The sequence below is a fragment of the Esox lucius genome, chromosome 22 (genome assembly GCF_011004845.1).
Source record: "Esox lucius isolate fEsoLuc1 chromosome 22, fEsoLuc1.pri, whole genome shotgun sequence".
NCBI classification, from domain to species: Eukaryota; Metazoa; Chordata; class Actinopteri; order Esociformes; family Esocidae; genus Esox; species Esox lucius.
Genome location: NC_047590.1, coordinates 14873794 through 14887560, shown reverse-complemented (window position 1 = coordinate 14887560; position 13767 = coordinate 14873794). Strand labels below are relative to the sequence as shown.

At 47.4% G+C, this 13767-nt stretch overlaps 1 protein-coding gene across 5 annotated transcripts; it reads right to left on the bottom strand.

Annotated features, from left to right (window-relative positions):
* Window positions 1-3097: 3097 nt before the first annotated feature.
* stradb (STE20 related adaptor beta) lies at window positions 3098-13598 on the bottom strand. 5 transcript variants are annotated; one of them, XM_010892142.3, is made up of 13 exons: window positions 13424-13598; window positions 12518-12585; window positions 12325-12403; window positions 11642-11757; window positions 7254-7356; window positions 6877-6998; window positions 6490-6598; window positions 6145-6268; window positions 5566-5737; window positions 5287-5391; window positions 4924-5171; window positions 4670-4712; window positions 3098-4574 (listed from the first exon to the last, which is right to left on the bottom strand). In XM_010892142.3, exons 3-13 carry the CDS (start codon window positions 12374-12376, stop codon window positions 4413-4415), a joined length of 1356 nt encoding a protein of 451 aa, XP_010890444.1. In that variant the 5' UTR covers window positions 12377-12403; window positions 12518-12585; window positions 13424-13598; the 3' UTR covers window positions 3098-4412. The 5 variants fall into 5 exon arrangements, with proteins under 5 accessions (XP_010890444.1, XP_010890445.1, XP_010890448.1 ...); XM_010892143.3 differs by having other exon boundaries at window positions 11642-11722; XM_010892146.3 differs by lacking the exon at window positions 7254-7356.
* Window positions 13599-13767: the final 169 nt, after the last annotated feature.

The following is a 13767-nucleotide window of genomic DNA, read 5'->3' as shown; positions in this document are numbered from 1 at the left end:
CAATGCTTTTACTGAATGAAGGAGGTTGTTGGCCAAGATCTCGCGATACATGGCCCCATCCATCCTCCCCTCAATATAGCGCAGTCGCCCTGTCCCCTTTGCAGAAAAGCATCCCCACCTCCACCTCCATGCTTCACGGTTGGAATAGTGTTCTTGGGGTTGTACTCATCCTTCTTCTTCCTCCAAACATGGCGAGTGGAGTTTAGACCAAAAATCTCTATTTTTGTCTCAATCGACCACACAATCTTCTCCCATTCCTCCTCTGGATCATCCAGATGGTCATTGGCAAACTTCAGACAGGCCTGGACATGCACTGGCTTGAGCATGGGGACCTTGCGTGCGCTGCAGGATTTTAATCCATGACGGCGTAGTGTGTTACTAATGGTTTTCTTTAAGACAGTGGTCCCAGCTCTCTTCAGGTCATTGACCAGGTCCTGCCGTGTATTTCTAGGCTGATCCCTCACCTTCCTCATGATCACTGATGCCCCACAAGGTGAGATCTTGCATAGAGCCCCAGACTGAGGGAGATTGACCGTCATCTTCTTCCAAAGCATCACAGGGATCTCATTGTTGAAAGATATCAGTCAGGAGAAAGGTAGAAAATAATTTCCAAAGCATTAGATATACCATGGAACACAGTGAAGACAGTCATCATCAAGTGGAGAAAATATGGCACAAGAGAGACATTACCAAGAACTGGATGTCCCTCCAAAATGCACATCACCCAAAGAACACCATACCCACAGTGAAGCATGGTGGTGGCAGCATGAAGTTCACCTTTCAGCACGACAACGACCCAAAGAACACATCCAAATTCACAAAAGCATGGCTTCACCAGAAGAAGATTAATGTTTTGGAATGGCCCAGCCAGAGCCCAGACCTGAATCCAATTGAACATCTGTGGGGTGATCTGAAGAGGGCTGTGCACAGGAGATGTCCTCCCCATCTGACAGATTTGGAGCTCTTTTGCAAAGAAGAGTGGGCAAATATTGCCATGTCAAGATGTGCCATGCTAATAGACTCCTACCCAAAAAGACTGAGCGCTGTAATTAAATCAAAAGGTCCTTCAACAAAGTATTACTTTAAGGGTGTGCACACTTATGCAACCAGGTTATTGTGAGTTATTTTTTATTTTTCCCACTGAAAGATTTCTGTTTGTTTTTCAATTTAATTGTTCATATTATAGGTCACATTAAAAGTGGAAAATGTTCTGACATGATTTATCTTTGTCTCATTGTTTTACATCACAAACACCTGGCATTTTAACAGGGGTGTGTAGACTTTATATCCACTGTATTTAACCTGCATGGGACTTGTTAGTACTGTTCTTCCTTGAAATCAGGCTTGGCAAAATTGCTTTCAATTGGGAAAAGATTACTTCTAAACTCTTACCATGACTTTGCTATCAGGACCATTCAATACACTATTTTGGTTACTGTGTTTGCTACAGTCATGGTACCACAACTCCATCGCGGTTTGTTCAGGATAGTACTTGGTGGTGAAAAACCCACAGAAAGATCAATGCTATTATTCTCACTCACACTTTCCAAGATTCTGGTTCAGGAAGTCAAGGGCCATTCATTTTATCCATACACATTTTGATGACGTTACTGTTTATGGTGTTTCCAAATGTATAAGATGTAAAACAAAACTTTGTCATGAACTATTAATTCAAAAGATTGGTTCGCCAGAGATGTCCTTACCTATTCAACATCATGAAAGCCTGATTACCAGCAATGTTATTGAATGGCAAGAATAAGTGTTTGTTTTATTTCTCAAATCTTCAAGATGTCAAAGTGTGAACCCTGTCCTTGCCAAAAAGCTATTTAGGCATGGACAGCAACATTGAGGATATCCACCATTTTAATGCTGTTTACTAGGAACTGCCTGTTTCATTGGCAATACCTCCTGTTGACTATGTTTATCACAGTCCTAGTTTATCACAAGTGATCAGTCAATCATTAAGAACAAAATATATCAGTTTAAAATGGAAATGGCTTCACTGGGTTTGCCTGTGACCTTAGATGCCAAAATCTGAGTCTGGAGTTCCCCCAGCTTTTTCCTCACAGAAAACATTGGCAGAAACTAATAACCTTCCAGCCAGTGCAAACCCCTCCCACAGAAGATTAATATTCTATCTTTATTTAACGAGGGATGCCAGTTAAGAACCAAAGCTCCCTTTCAAAGACATCCTGGCCAGAAGCGTGCTATTACGAGAGGAAAGGACAACAGAATGAAGGCAACTATTCAGTATCAAATACACAATTCTGATAATATAAAAAGGGGCACAGCCCCTTCAGATATGCAATTCGTTGCCCCTCAGTTATGTTTCTCCATATACATAGCCGATCGTATGAGTTCGACCCAGTCTGATCGTCACAGTCAACAAATTGCGTTCATCATAGACCAACCAGTTTTGATCGGGGGGGGGGGGGCATAGTGATCACACATGCCCCCTCATTTATACCAAATGCGCCCTCGGTCACATCATCCAGGCGCCAGCCCCGCAAATTGTGTTATCGTTGAAGCAGGATTCTACACAATTCCTCTTTAACTGAATCACATTTATGCTTATTTATGGGAGTTAACCACCCTCACTCAATTAGGCACTCATCAGGAGACAACGAAAACCAAATGTTTTTCGCTTCTCCACATTTGGAGTTGCCTACGCCTTGACCTAGTCCCTTCTATGTACTATCCCATTGACCTTAACAGTCTTACCACGGTGGTGATGTCCTTCAGTTCTTTGAAGAAAATCTTCAGCCATTGGTTCCATGGTCAGCCATCTGTTCAATGAGAGAGGAAGACCGGGTGGACATTATCTGGAATGGTCTTGTAGGGACGAAACCCCCAAGCAGTCAATTGGATGTTAGGGAGGAGAATGTTTCGTAATTAAGGTCAACTTCTACCTGAACTGATGCAGCCCTAAATACGTTATTGCCAAACCCAATATAGAGGTAGTCTTTTGAGACAGATGGTTTACCCTACAACTTTGTATGGCTACGCAAGATTATAGTGTGAAAAAAACATCAGTAACCCCTCAAATACAGAGACTTCAGAAAGACACAGTCAACCAAAGACAGAAAACAAATGGACATTGATTTAAAAAGTGATTATGAATGTATTTATAACACTTCTATAAGGCTTATACATCTATAATATGTTTGATATAAGTTCATAACCATGTTTAAGTTCTCTCGTACACAGTATCATTGAGTACACACAAATCCGTAGCAAACAGTACACAGGTTTCATTGAAAAAAAACAATAAAGGTGAAGACCATCCCATACATGTTGTATCACTAAGAGGCAGTGTATGGGTAGGTTGGTCACGAAGCACAGTATCGGTAGCTAGTATTATTCTTTTTTTAATCACAGGGATTGACTGGTAACAAAGGGTTGAGGGATAGCAGCCTGGCCAAGAAGAACGAGCACTGTCCATCCAATTCAGTTCACATGGCAACGTGACCTACTGTGGGATCAGGCTGGTTTCACAAGGCTAGAGGGATGTCACGAGGCACGTTCCTCCGCTTTTACCACGGCTGGATGGATATTTTACGTAACAGCAAACCATGTCACGTTACAGCAATCTGTCAGTTGACAACGTGACACCCATCCGTTGGTTGATGCGTGCGCTGTCTGAGCAGGGGAACGCAATCGTAATTGCTCACAGAACATACACGCTAGCTGTCTCTCCTCACACACTTCTCACACACTGCTTCAACATGTATTCTAGGACCTATTTTACCGCGTAACATTATTACATGACATCGCCCTCCTCATATATTAACATTTCATTACACATGACCCTTCAAAATGGATTATTTCATTACAGTTTCAGGGGGGATCCTCTCAAACTGGTTTGTCTGAGCGGATCTGAGGAAACGTAGACTGCTCAACCAAGAAAATGCGTTAATCGGTCACAATGTTGGCTCGACATTCAGAACAGTCAATATTTCAATATAACAAAGTTAACTTAAAACGTTGACGTTTCTAATGGTGAACTAGCGTTGCGCCTTATTTGAGCTGTTATTCATGATGCAAAGCGAAATCGTATCGGTTAATCAGTAGGAAGTCGCCTGCGATCCTCTCGAACGTGGCCTCTGGCATTGTGTTTGATTGGTGGCCACACCCATGGCACAGAGATGTACATTTGATGATTCATTACAAAAAGCAGCTTCATAATCCTGCCCTCCTTTCACTAGTCACTCTGTTGTCCCTTATTTGGGTTTCAAAACAAACCGTTAACAAAACCTAGAAAACGACTAATCAAGGCTCAGAGTGGTGGGTGATACAAGTACAATCGAAGCACAGTGGAAAAAATTTGGGCTCGCTGTTTGATTGCTGTTGGTATTGATTGTCTCAAGTTAGGCTCGGTTCTCAGGTCTGGTGGGGCGGGGACAGTGTGGAGACTACGAGAAGTCCCACATCCCTTCTGTGGGGTCGGACGTGGGGGGGTGGCAGGACGGGGTCGGGGAGCAGGACATGGGGGGGTCATCGAGGCTGGGCGCTCCAAGGGGCACGGCCGGGTACATGAGACTTAGGAAAGAGTCCCCGGTGTGATGCCTCTTCACCTGGCATACAGTCCCGGAAAGAGGGAGAAACATGCAGTTAGCCGTACCACAGAATGTTGACATAAACCAAGCATTTCCATTATGAAGAGGCTTACCTGTTTAAAGAAGGCATGGGTCAACAGTGTCGATGCGGAGGGTCTATGAAACCAGAAAAATAACGACAGTGACCACGTGCAAAAAATGTCCCTTAACACAGTCATACCTAGCCGCTTGACTCATTTCCTACGTCAAATACCATGGGGTTTTCAAAAACCAGTGAAACTCAGACAAAACACAGAAAATTGGATTGTTTCAGTTCTTCTTTGCAGTAATGTTTCCTGCTCCTTTGTTCGGTGTGGGCGTGTGTCACCTGCGGTCTGGCTGCTGTTGCAGGCATAGCTGGACCAGGTCGTGCAGCGTGGCCGAGTGGTTCTTGGGTCCGGGGCTCTGGGGTCTCTCCGCGGTGGCGGTGCGGGTCAGGCTGCCCGTGACCACGCTCTCGCCGATGCCCGAGTCCACCCCGGAACGGGACAGCTTCAGCCCGCTCAGCTCACCCAGCGGGAACGGGGCCACGTCCAGCAGGCAGCAGTGAGACCCACGTAGCTTCTGGAGCAACATCTGGTCCCGGAGAGAGAGAGAAAAGAGAAAGGGAGGGATGGACAGATAGAGGGACGTGAAGAGATGGGAGGGAGACAGCCAGAATAAAGATAAGATGTACCCTCAGCGGTCCTACCTGAGTAGGGGGCATGTCCTGGAAAGGCACTCTGCCGCTGACCAACTCACAGGCCACGATTCCCAGGCTGTAGATGTCTGACTTCACACCATAACCGTGTAGGTCCTGGAGGAACAAGTCTGTGTCTTCAACATTTCTATCCCACATATTCTATTTCACATTTCTATCAAAATTTTATGGGTTAATTTTAGTCACTTTAACTGAGAATGTATTCTGTTAATACGGTACTATAGTATTATCATGTATTGTATTGTACTGTATGGTATTGGCCTGACAAACCTGTCGTAACAGCTCTGGACTGAGCCAGGGGAGCAGGGCGGGGCTGTGATGGGGCATGTCGAACACTGCCCTCACCCTCTTCCCCTCACGCATCATACTATAAACACTGTGCAGCCCCGAGAGGTAGACACGCCCCTCCCCGGACAACAGGATGTGACTGGCCTTCACCCCCCTAGGAGAGACCGGAGGACAGGAGGGAGAGAGTAGAGGAACATACCAAGATAAAGGGAAGAGCAAGGGAGTGGAGAGGAGAGAGACAGAGGTGGGAGAATTATTAGCAGAAGTCGGTAAAGGACACAATGACCTCCCATGACCATCTCTGTTTCACTTGAGGACTTCCCATGACCGTCTCTGTCTCACCTGAGGACTTCCCATGACCGTCTCTGTCTCACCTGAGGACTTCCCATGACCGTCTCTGTCTCACCTGAGGACTTCCTGTCTCAGTCTCTGTTTCACCTGAGGACTTTCCATGACTGTCTCACCTGAGGACTTCCTGTCTCCGTCTCTGTCTCACCAGAAGGACTTTCCATGACTGTCTCTGTCCCACCTGAGGACTTCCTGTCTCCGTCTTAGTCTCACCTGTGCACGTAGCCCATACGGTGCAGGTACTGCAACGCCTTCAGGACGCCGTGGAGTAAATAGGCGATCAGAGATTCACTCATCCCATCATGGAAGTATGTCCTCAACAGGCTGTCTGCAGAACCTGACAACCAAACAGAGAAAGAAACAGTAGGTGTTAGACAGAGAGATATCAAATGGTGTAATGTTGCAAAAAAATAAATATAATATTCATAGATATTTGTATTCTAACCAGTATTTTACCCCAATTAATGTTTTTGGTGGGGGGGGGGGGGGGTAGGCTTGAGCTGGAAGTATAGAGGAGACGTTTGCTGAAAGAGGTTTGGATGTATGAAGCAGACTGACCGTAGCCCATGAGTGGGGTGAGGACCCAGAGCTGACAACAGGAGCTGAAGACCAGCCGAGAGGTCAGCAAGTTAGGGTGGCGGAACCGCCTGGAGAGAAGCACCTCGTTCTGGGGACAGGGCCAGGAGACGCAGGGTAACACACAGCCTTTGAACCAAGGCCAAGTGGCCACAACGCTGTTACTTGCAGTAACCTCTACACAAACAGTCATGGACCACGGACCTAGTCAGCGACAGGGCAGGTTCTTGTAATGAACAAATGGATTAGTTGAGTCTGGCGTTTGTGCAGACACGCCTGGTGTAAAAGACGCTTCTTATGGCATGAATCTCCATTAAAAGACAATGTAATATTTGGAGGACCATTTTGGTGCTGTTCCAGTGGACTCACCATTAGCTGTAGCAGCTCATCCTCAGTGCATTCATCCAGGTTGGTGTGCTTGACTGCCACCAGCTGGCCTGAGGGGATGTGGCGGGCCATGTGGACCTGGCTCATATTGTTGAAGCCCTTCCCTGAAGAAAAACATACAAATGAAAGAAGCAGCTAAAGACACCTGAAAACGTCACGATATCAACCACGGGTGGGATGGGTCCTGGTCTTCAATAAACCAAACTGCAAACATTTCTAACCATGTATTCATTGGCAAATCGAGTATGTGCTAAACGTCCTTTGTGTTCCTCCGAGATGTTACTCTCTGGATGAAAGCCTATGCAATGAAAAGCCTGTCTGGTGACAGCGGGTTGATTTGTGGCCAATGGGGTGCTCACCCAGCTCTAAAAGCAGCTGGTAGTGGGCGGGCTCAGCGGAGAGCGCTGTGATGTCATCGCTGCCTGCACCCCCGGTGAAAGTGCATTCCGAGAGATCGGAGCTCTGTCGAGATCACACATGCAAACACACAGTCACACAAACAGGCACAACCCTGTGATACGAAATGTATTAAAATCGCAGTACTGTTATCGTATCTTGCAGTCATTTAATTGACTACATTGTTTCATAGAATTTACCATTTGTTTTGTTAACGTGAGACAAAGTTGTCTGCAGCAATTTATAACACAGTGGCGAATAAAGTGGTCATAAAATTGTTATAGCATGGTACAGGGCTGAATTTGTTCACAACACAATCCAAATGTGCCTAGAAGCTTCTTAAATGACATCAGAGTACTGCTTAACATAAAATGCAGATGTTTTGCAATGCTTGTTGTTAAGCACTTGCCCCGTTTAGCTCCTAATATGTTCTTATGTTGTTATGTTGTTATGTTTTGCTATGTAGGCCGCATTTTTGGCCAGAACTCACTTAAAAAAGGATAAGGAAATCTTTATTTGAACTCTCTGGTTAAATAAAGAATGATAGTAATATATGTATATAGTTTTCCTCACCCTTTGCACAGCCATTAGACAACGCATAAATGTATGCTTTGGTTTTGTTTACTTAGCCACAGTCTCTAAATGCTACAGTAGAATATAGTATAATACAACAGTACAATATAGCCACTGGTACAAATATGAAACGGGTCCATTCTAGTACAACAGATGAGGAAACACAGTGAGGGTGAATTAATTCAGACTGAATAGCTCAAAGCACTGTGACGTTGTGCTGATGACACACAAGTAGCTGCCACCAGAGGGCACTCTGATATTCAGTTGCATAGGGTGACGTTAAGGGGTGGGGGGGGGTGGGGGTAGTTTCACTGGTTGGTTTAGGTGGAGATGTGATGTGTGGCAGGGTGCTGTGTGTCAACTCCAGGCTAAGCTGACACAGCGGCTATGCAACAGGCTTTGCTGCTGTGCTGTATTGAATAGCTTAGGTTGGCAGCCTTGGACTACGAAATGTTCTAGATGCGAATCAGTAGCTGGCTGGTAGCTCTATAGTGTAGTAGGTTACATTTGGCGAGCGAATGCGAGCGCCTGGTGGCCGGGCCTTCCCCCATGGGGCCCGGCCGGGCTCAGCCCGAACGGGTGACGTGGGGCCGCCCTCCCGTGGGCTCACCACCCACAGGAGGGACCATAAGGGGCCGGTGCAAAGAGGATCGGGCGGCAGTCGAAGGCAGGGGCCTAGACAACCCGATCTCTGGACACGGAAACTGGCTCTAGGGACGTGGAATGTCACCTCGCTGGCGGGGAAGGAGCCTGAGTTAGTGCGTGAGGTTGAGAGGTTCCGATTAGAGGTAGTCGGGATCACCTCTACGCACGGCTTGGGCTCTGGAACCACACTCCTTGAGAGAGGATGGACTCTTCACCACTCTGGAGTTGCCCATGGTGAGAGGCGGCGGGCTGGTGTGGGTTTGCTCATAGCTCCCCAGCTCTGCCGCCATGTGTTGGAGTTTACCCCGGTGAACGAGAGGGTCGTTTCCCTGCGCCTACGGGTCGGGGATAGGTCTCTCACTGTTGTTTGTGCCTACGGGCCGAACGGCAGTGCAGAGTACCCGACCTTCTTGGAGTCTCTGGGAGGGGTGCTGGAAAGTGCTCCGACTGGGGACTCTATTGTTCTACTGGGGGACTTCAACGCCCACGTGGGCAACGACAGTGACACCTGGAGGGGCGTGATTGGGAGGAACGGCCCCCCTGATCTGAACCCGAGTGGTGTTCAGTTATTGGACTTCTGTGCTAGTCACAGTTTGTCCATAACGAACACCATGTTCAAGCATAAGGGTGTCCATCAGTGCACGTGGCACCAGGACACCCTAGGCCGCAGGTCGATGATTGACTTTGTTGTCGTCTCATCTGACCTGCGGCCGTATGTGTTGGACACTCGGGTGAAGAGAGGGGCGGAGCTGTCAACTGATCACCACCTGGTGGTGAGTTGGATCCGATGGCGGGGGAGGAAGCTGGACAGACTCGGCAGGCCCAAGCGTACTGTAAGGGTCTGCTGGGAACGTCTGGCCGAGTCTCCTGTCAGAGAGATCTTTAACTCCCACCTCCGGCAGAGCTTCGACTGGATCCCGAGGGAGGTTGGAGATATTGAGTCCGAGTGGACCATGTTCTCCACCGCCATTGTCGAAGCGGCCGCTCGGAGCTGTGGCCGTAAGGTCTCCGGTGCCTGTCGAGGCGGCAATCCCCGAACCCGGTGGTGGACACCGGAAGTAAGGGATGCCGTCAAGCTGAAGAAGGAGTCCTATCAGGCCTGGTTGGCTTGTGGGACTCCTGAGGCAGCTGACGGGTACCGACAGGCCAAGCGGGCTGCAGCCCGGGTGGTTGTGGAGGCAAAAACTCGGGCCTGGGAGGAGTTCGGTGAGGCCATGGAGAAGGACTATCGGCTGGCCTCGAAGAGATTCTGGCAAACCATCCGGCGCCTCAGGAGAGGGAAACAGTGCCCTACCAACGCTGTTTACAGTAGAGGTGGGCAGCTGTTGACCTCAACTGAGGATGTCGTTGGGCGGTGGAAGGAGTACTTCGAGGATCTCCTCAATCCCGCTGTCACTTCTTCCATTGAGGAAGCAGAGGATGAGGGCTCAGAGGTGGACTCGTCCATCACCCGGGCTGAAGTCACTGAGGTGGTCAAGAAACTCCTCGGTGGCAAGGCACCGGGGGTGGATGAGATCCGCCCTGAGTACCTCAAGTCTCTGGATGTTGTGGGGCTGTCTTGGTTGACACGCCTGTGCAACATCGCGTGGCGGTCGGGGACAGTGCCTCTGGGATGGCAGACCGGGGTGGTGGTCCCTCTTTTTAAGAAGGGGGACCGGAGGGTGTGTTCCAACTATAGGGGGATCACACTTCTCAGCCTGCCCGGGAAAGTCTATGCCAGGGTTCTGGAGAGGAGAATACGGCCGATAGTAGAACCTCGGATTCAGGAGGAACAGTGTGGTTTTCGTCCGGGCCGTGGAACACTGGACCAGCTCTATACCCTCTACGGGGTGTTGGAGGGTTCATGGGAGTTTGCCCAACCAATCCACATGTGTTTTGTGGATTTGGAGAAGGCATTCGACTGTGTACCTCGCGGCATCTTGTGGAGGGTGCTTGGGGAATATGGGGTCCTGGGTCCTTTGCTAAGGGCTGTCAGGTCCCTATACAACCGAAGCAGGAGCTTGGTCCGCATTGCCGGCAGTAAGTCAGACTTGTTCCCAGTGCATGTTGGACTCCGGCAGGGCTGCCCTTTGTCACCGGTTCTGTTTGTAATTTTTATGGACAGAATTTCTAGGCGCAGCCAGGGGCCGGAGGGTGTCAGGTTTGGGGACCACACGATTTCGTCTCTGCTCTTTGCAGATGATGTTGTCGTGTTGGCCCCTTCTAACCAGGACCTTCAGCATGCACTGGGACGGTTTGCAGCCGAGTGTGAAGCGGTGGGGATGAAAATCAGTACCTCCAAATCCGAGGCCATGGTCCTCAGTCGGAAAAGGGTGGCTTGCCCACTTCAGGTTGGTGGAGAGTGCCTGCCTCAAGTGGAGGAGTTTAAGTATCTAGGGGTCTTGTTCACGAGTGAGGGAAGGATGGAACGGGAGATTGACAGACGGATCGGTGCAGCTTCTGCAGTAATGCAGTCGATGTATCGGTCTGTCGTGGTGAAGAAAGAGCTGAGCCGCAAGGCGAAGCTCTCGATTTACCAGTCAATCTACGTTCCTACTCTCACCTATGGTCATGAGCTTTGGGTCATGACCGAAAGGACAAGATCCCGGATACAGGCGGCCGAAATGAGTTTTCTCCGCAGGGTGGCTGGGCGATCCCTTAGAGATAGGGTGAGAAGCTCGGTCACCCGGGAGGAGCTCAGAGTAGAGCCACTGCTCCTCCACATCGAGAGGGGTCAGCTGAGGTGGCTTGGGCATCTTTTTCGGATGCCTCCGGAACGCCTTCCTGGGAAGGTGTTCCGGTCCCGTCCCACCGGGAGGAGACCCCGGGGAAGACCTAGGACACGCTGGAGGGACTATGTCTCCCGGCTGGCCTGGGAACGCCTCGGTGTCCCCCCGGAAGAGCTAGAGGAAGTGTCTGGGGAGAGGGAAGTCTGGGCATCCCTGCTTAGACTGCTGCCCCCGCGACCCGGCCCCGGATAAGCGGAAGAAGATGGATGGATGGATGGGTTACATTTGGCTCAACCATTACATAGATAGTGCCTGGATCCTTCTATTTTTTGACCCATTTTCACCATGGGGCAGGTACAAAACAACTACTCTGTGTTCAATGCTCTGATTGGATGCTGGTCAAGTGGCCATGACACCTTACTGACCAGGTATTGGTGGCTGACGTCCACATACTGGTCCTCTATGCTGATTGGCTGGACTTGAGTGGGGGAGATGCAGGAGCAGTCCTGGGGGAGAGGGGAGGAGGGGGTGAGACATGCCCCTGAAGAGAGGGAGAGGAACAGCAGTCCAATAAGGAAGCAGGAAATATATGAAAGGCATGCCTTAGGAGATTAGGAGGGATTTAGACAACATTCAATATATACTTTCTTTGAAATCAAAAGGATTCAAGTGTGGTATTGGCAAACAGGAGCCAGCATGGCTTTACAAAACAACAGTGTTCAGGGAGAGTTCAGCATAGAGCAGTGTAGCGGGTGAATGACATGCTTTTGAAATGATGGCCACTTCAGAAACAGACCGTTCTGATGAATGGCAGGGTTTAATGCAGATTAGTGTCCAACCAATAATATGGGAAATGAAGGACAAAATTATGTATGCATAAAAAGATGTGTAATATGAACGAAAGCTGATAATGAAATTATTCGTTTTGGAGCATAGCCTTCATGGATGGCTATACTGATGCGACTATGAGAAAAAAAGACACTTGAATGAGACACTGGCTTATTTGATCATAATCTTCATATTCTTCCTTTAACTGTATGCAATCTCTTATGGTGACTCATACTGTCATTGAAAAATGAAATACTGAATAAAATAAAGTATCCCTTACCAAGAAAGACATGGAGTTCTCTTCGCCGGGGTAACGCTTCACGCGAGGGCATTTATCCACTCCACAACCGCGATACGTGCTGTAAATAGAGAGCGATGGTGTGAGAGATGAGAATCAGGAGCATGAAAGATACACGTTTAGGATTCCCCCGGAGATAGCATCCCCCCAGCGGTGTTGCTATTATACAGTTTACCTGGCTGCTCGGATTACACTGCATTGGCACTCGCATATCCGACTTCATCAGTCATGTAAAACGCTGGTCTAGAACAAGAAAATGTTTATAACTAAAAGACACAGTATCTTCAGCAAGATTTTTTGCTGTATGCTGTTGAAATAGATTTAATTCAAATCGAGGTAGGATGTCAAATGTCTCCACCAAAAAAAGTATATACCAGTCGGTGACCAATAGTGGTGCGCAATACCCTGATGATCCACATTACATCATTAAAACACATCACACTATAATACATTTCGTCATGATATAATCATAGCCATATCCGAATGTAAGCATCTAAACTGTCCATCTTTAGCTTTAAGTTACTGTTTTTTTCTTCTCGGATTCTCGTGTCTCGTCTAGCACAGCATGAATTGGAAGGGGAATTTGAGGACAGTGCGTCGTATGTCTCATTCTCCAACAGCGAGCTCGCGACGTAGAAGTCCGTGGCCCCTGACCGTTATTGTGGTTGATTTGTCCTTCGATATATGATACATTCACCAAAAGAGTTAAGCTCCTAGGGAATCATTTCTTAACATAAAACTTTTTGTAATGATGTACTGACACCACTTTAGCAGAGGGGTTCTAGGCCTATCTTTGTCTGAGGCCTAAAAATGTAATTATGTGAAGAAAATAACACAATACAATCTGTGGATGCATGACTGCATATGAGTGCTATGTTTAAAGACACAGAAAATCCTCCGACGAAATCTACATGCCTAATCCAAACAAATGCTGGCTGGATAGAACAATGCGTTAAACCAAGCATGATAGAATGAAGCTAACAACTCGCAATTTACACATGCCTAAAACTGTACATTTAAGACATGACAACGCAAAACAACGTTAATGTAAAAGTTGGCCGCACAAGACAGCCAAACTCACCATTGTTTTGACTGAAGGTATTAACTCTTTGAAGATACAAAATAATAAAATATAGTTACATTGAAATTGTGACAGGATATTCACACATTTACAACAAATTAACTTTGTAGTGAGTTTGAACTTTTAAAACCGTATAATTAATGACAACAAGAAACGACATATGATTTTGATCTCCTCCCAGCTCATTTAACGTAATGACGTAGCTACGATGCCCATGAAAACGTGATAAAAGTTTATATATCATGTTTTACATGTCATGTTCATTGGTGAACCACTAATTTATTATTCTTTTTTAATTCCAAATATATTGTATGTATTTTAAGTTTTAGGTATATTTAATCCAA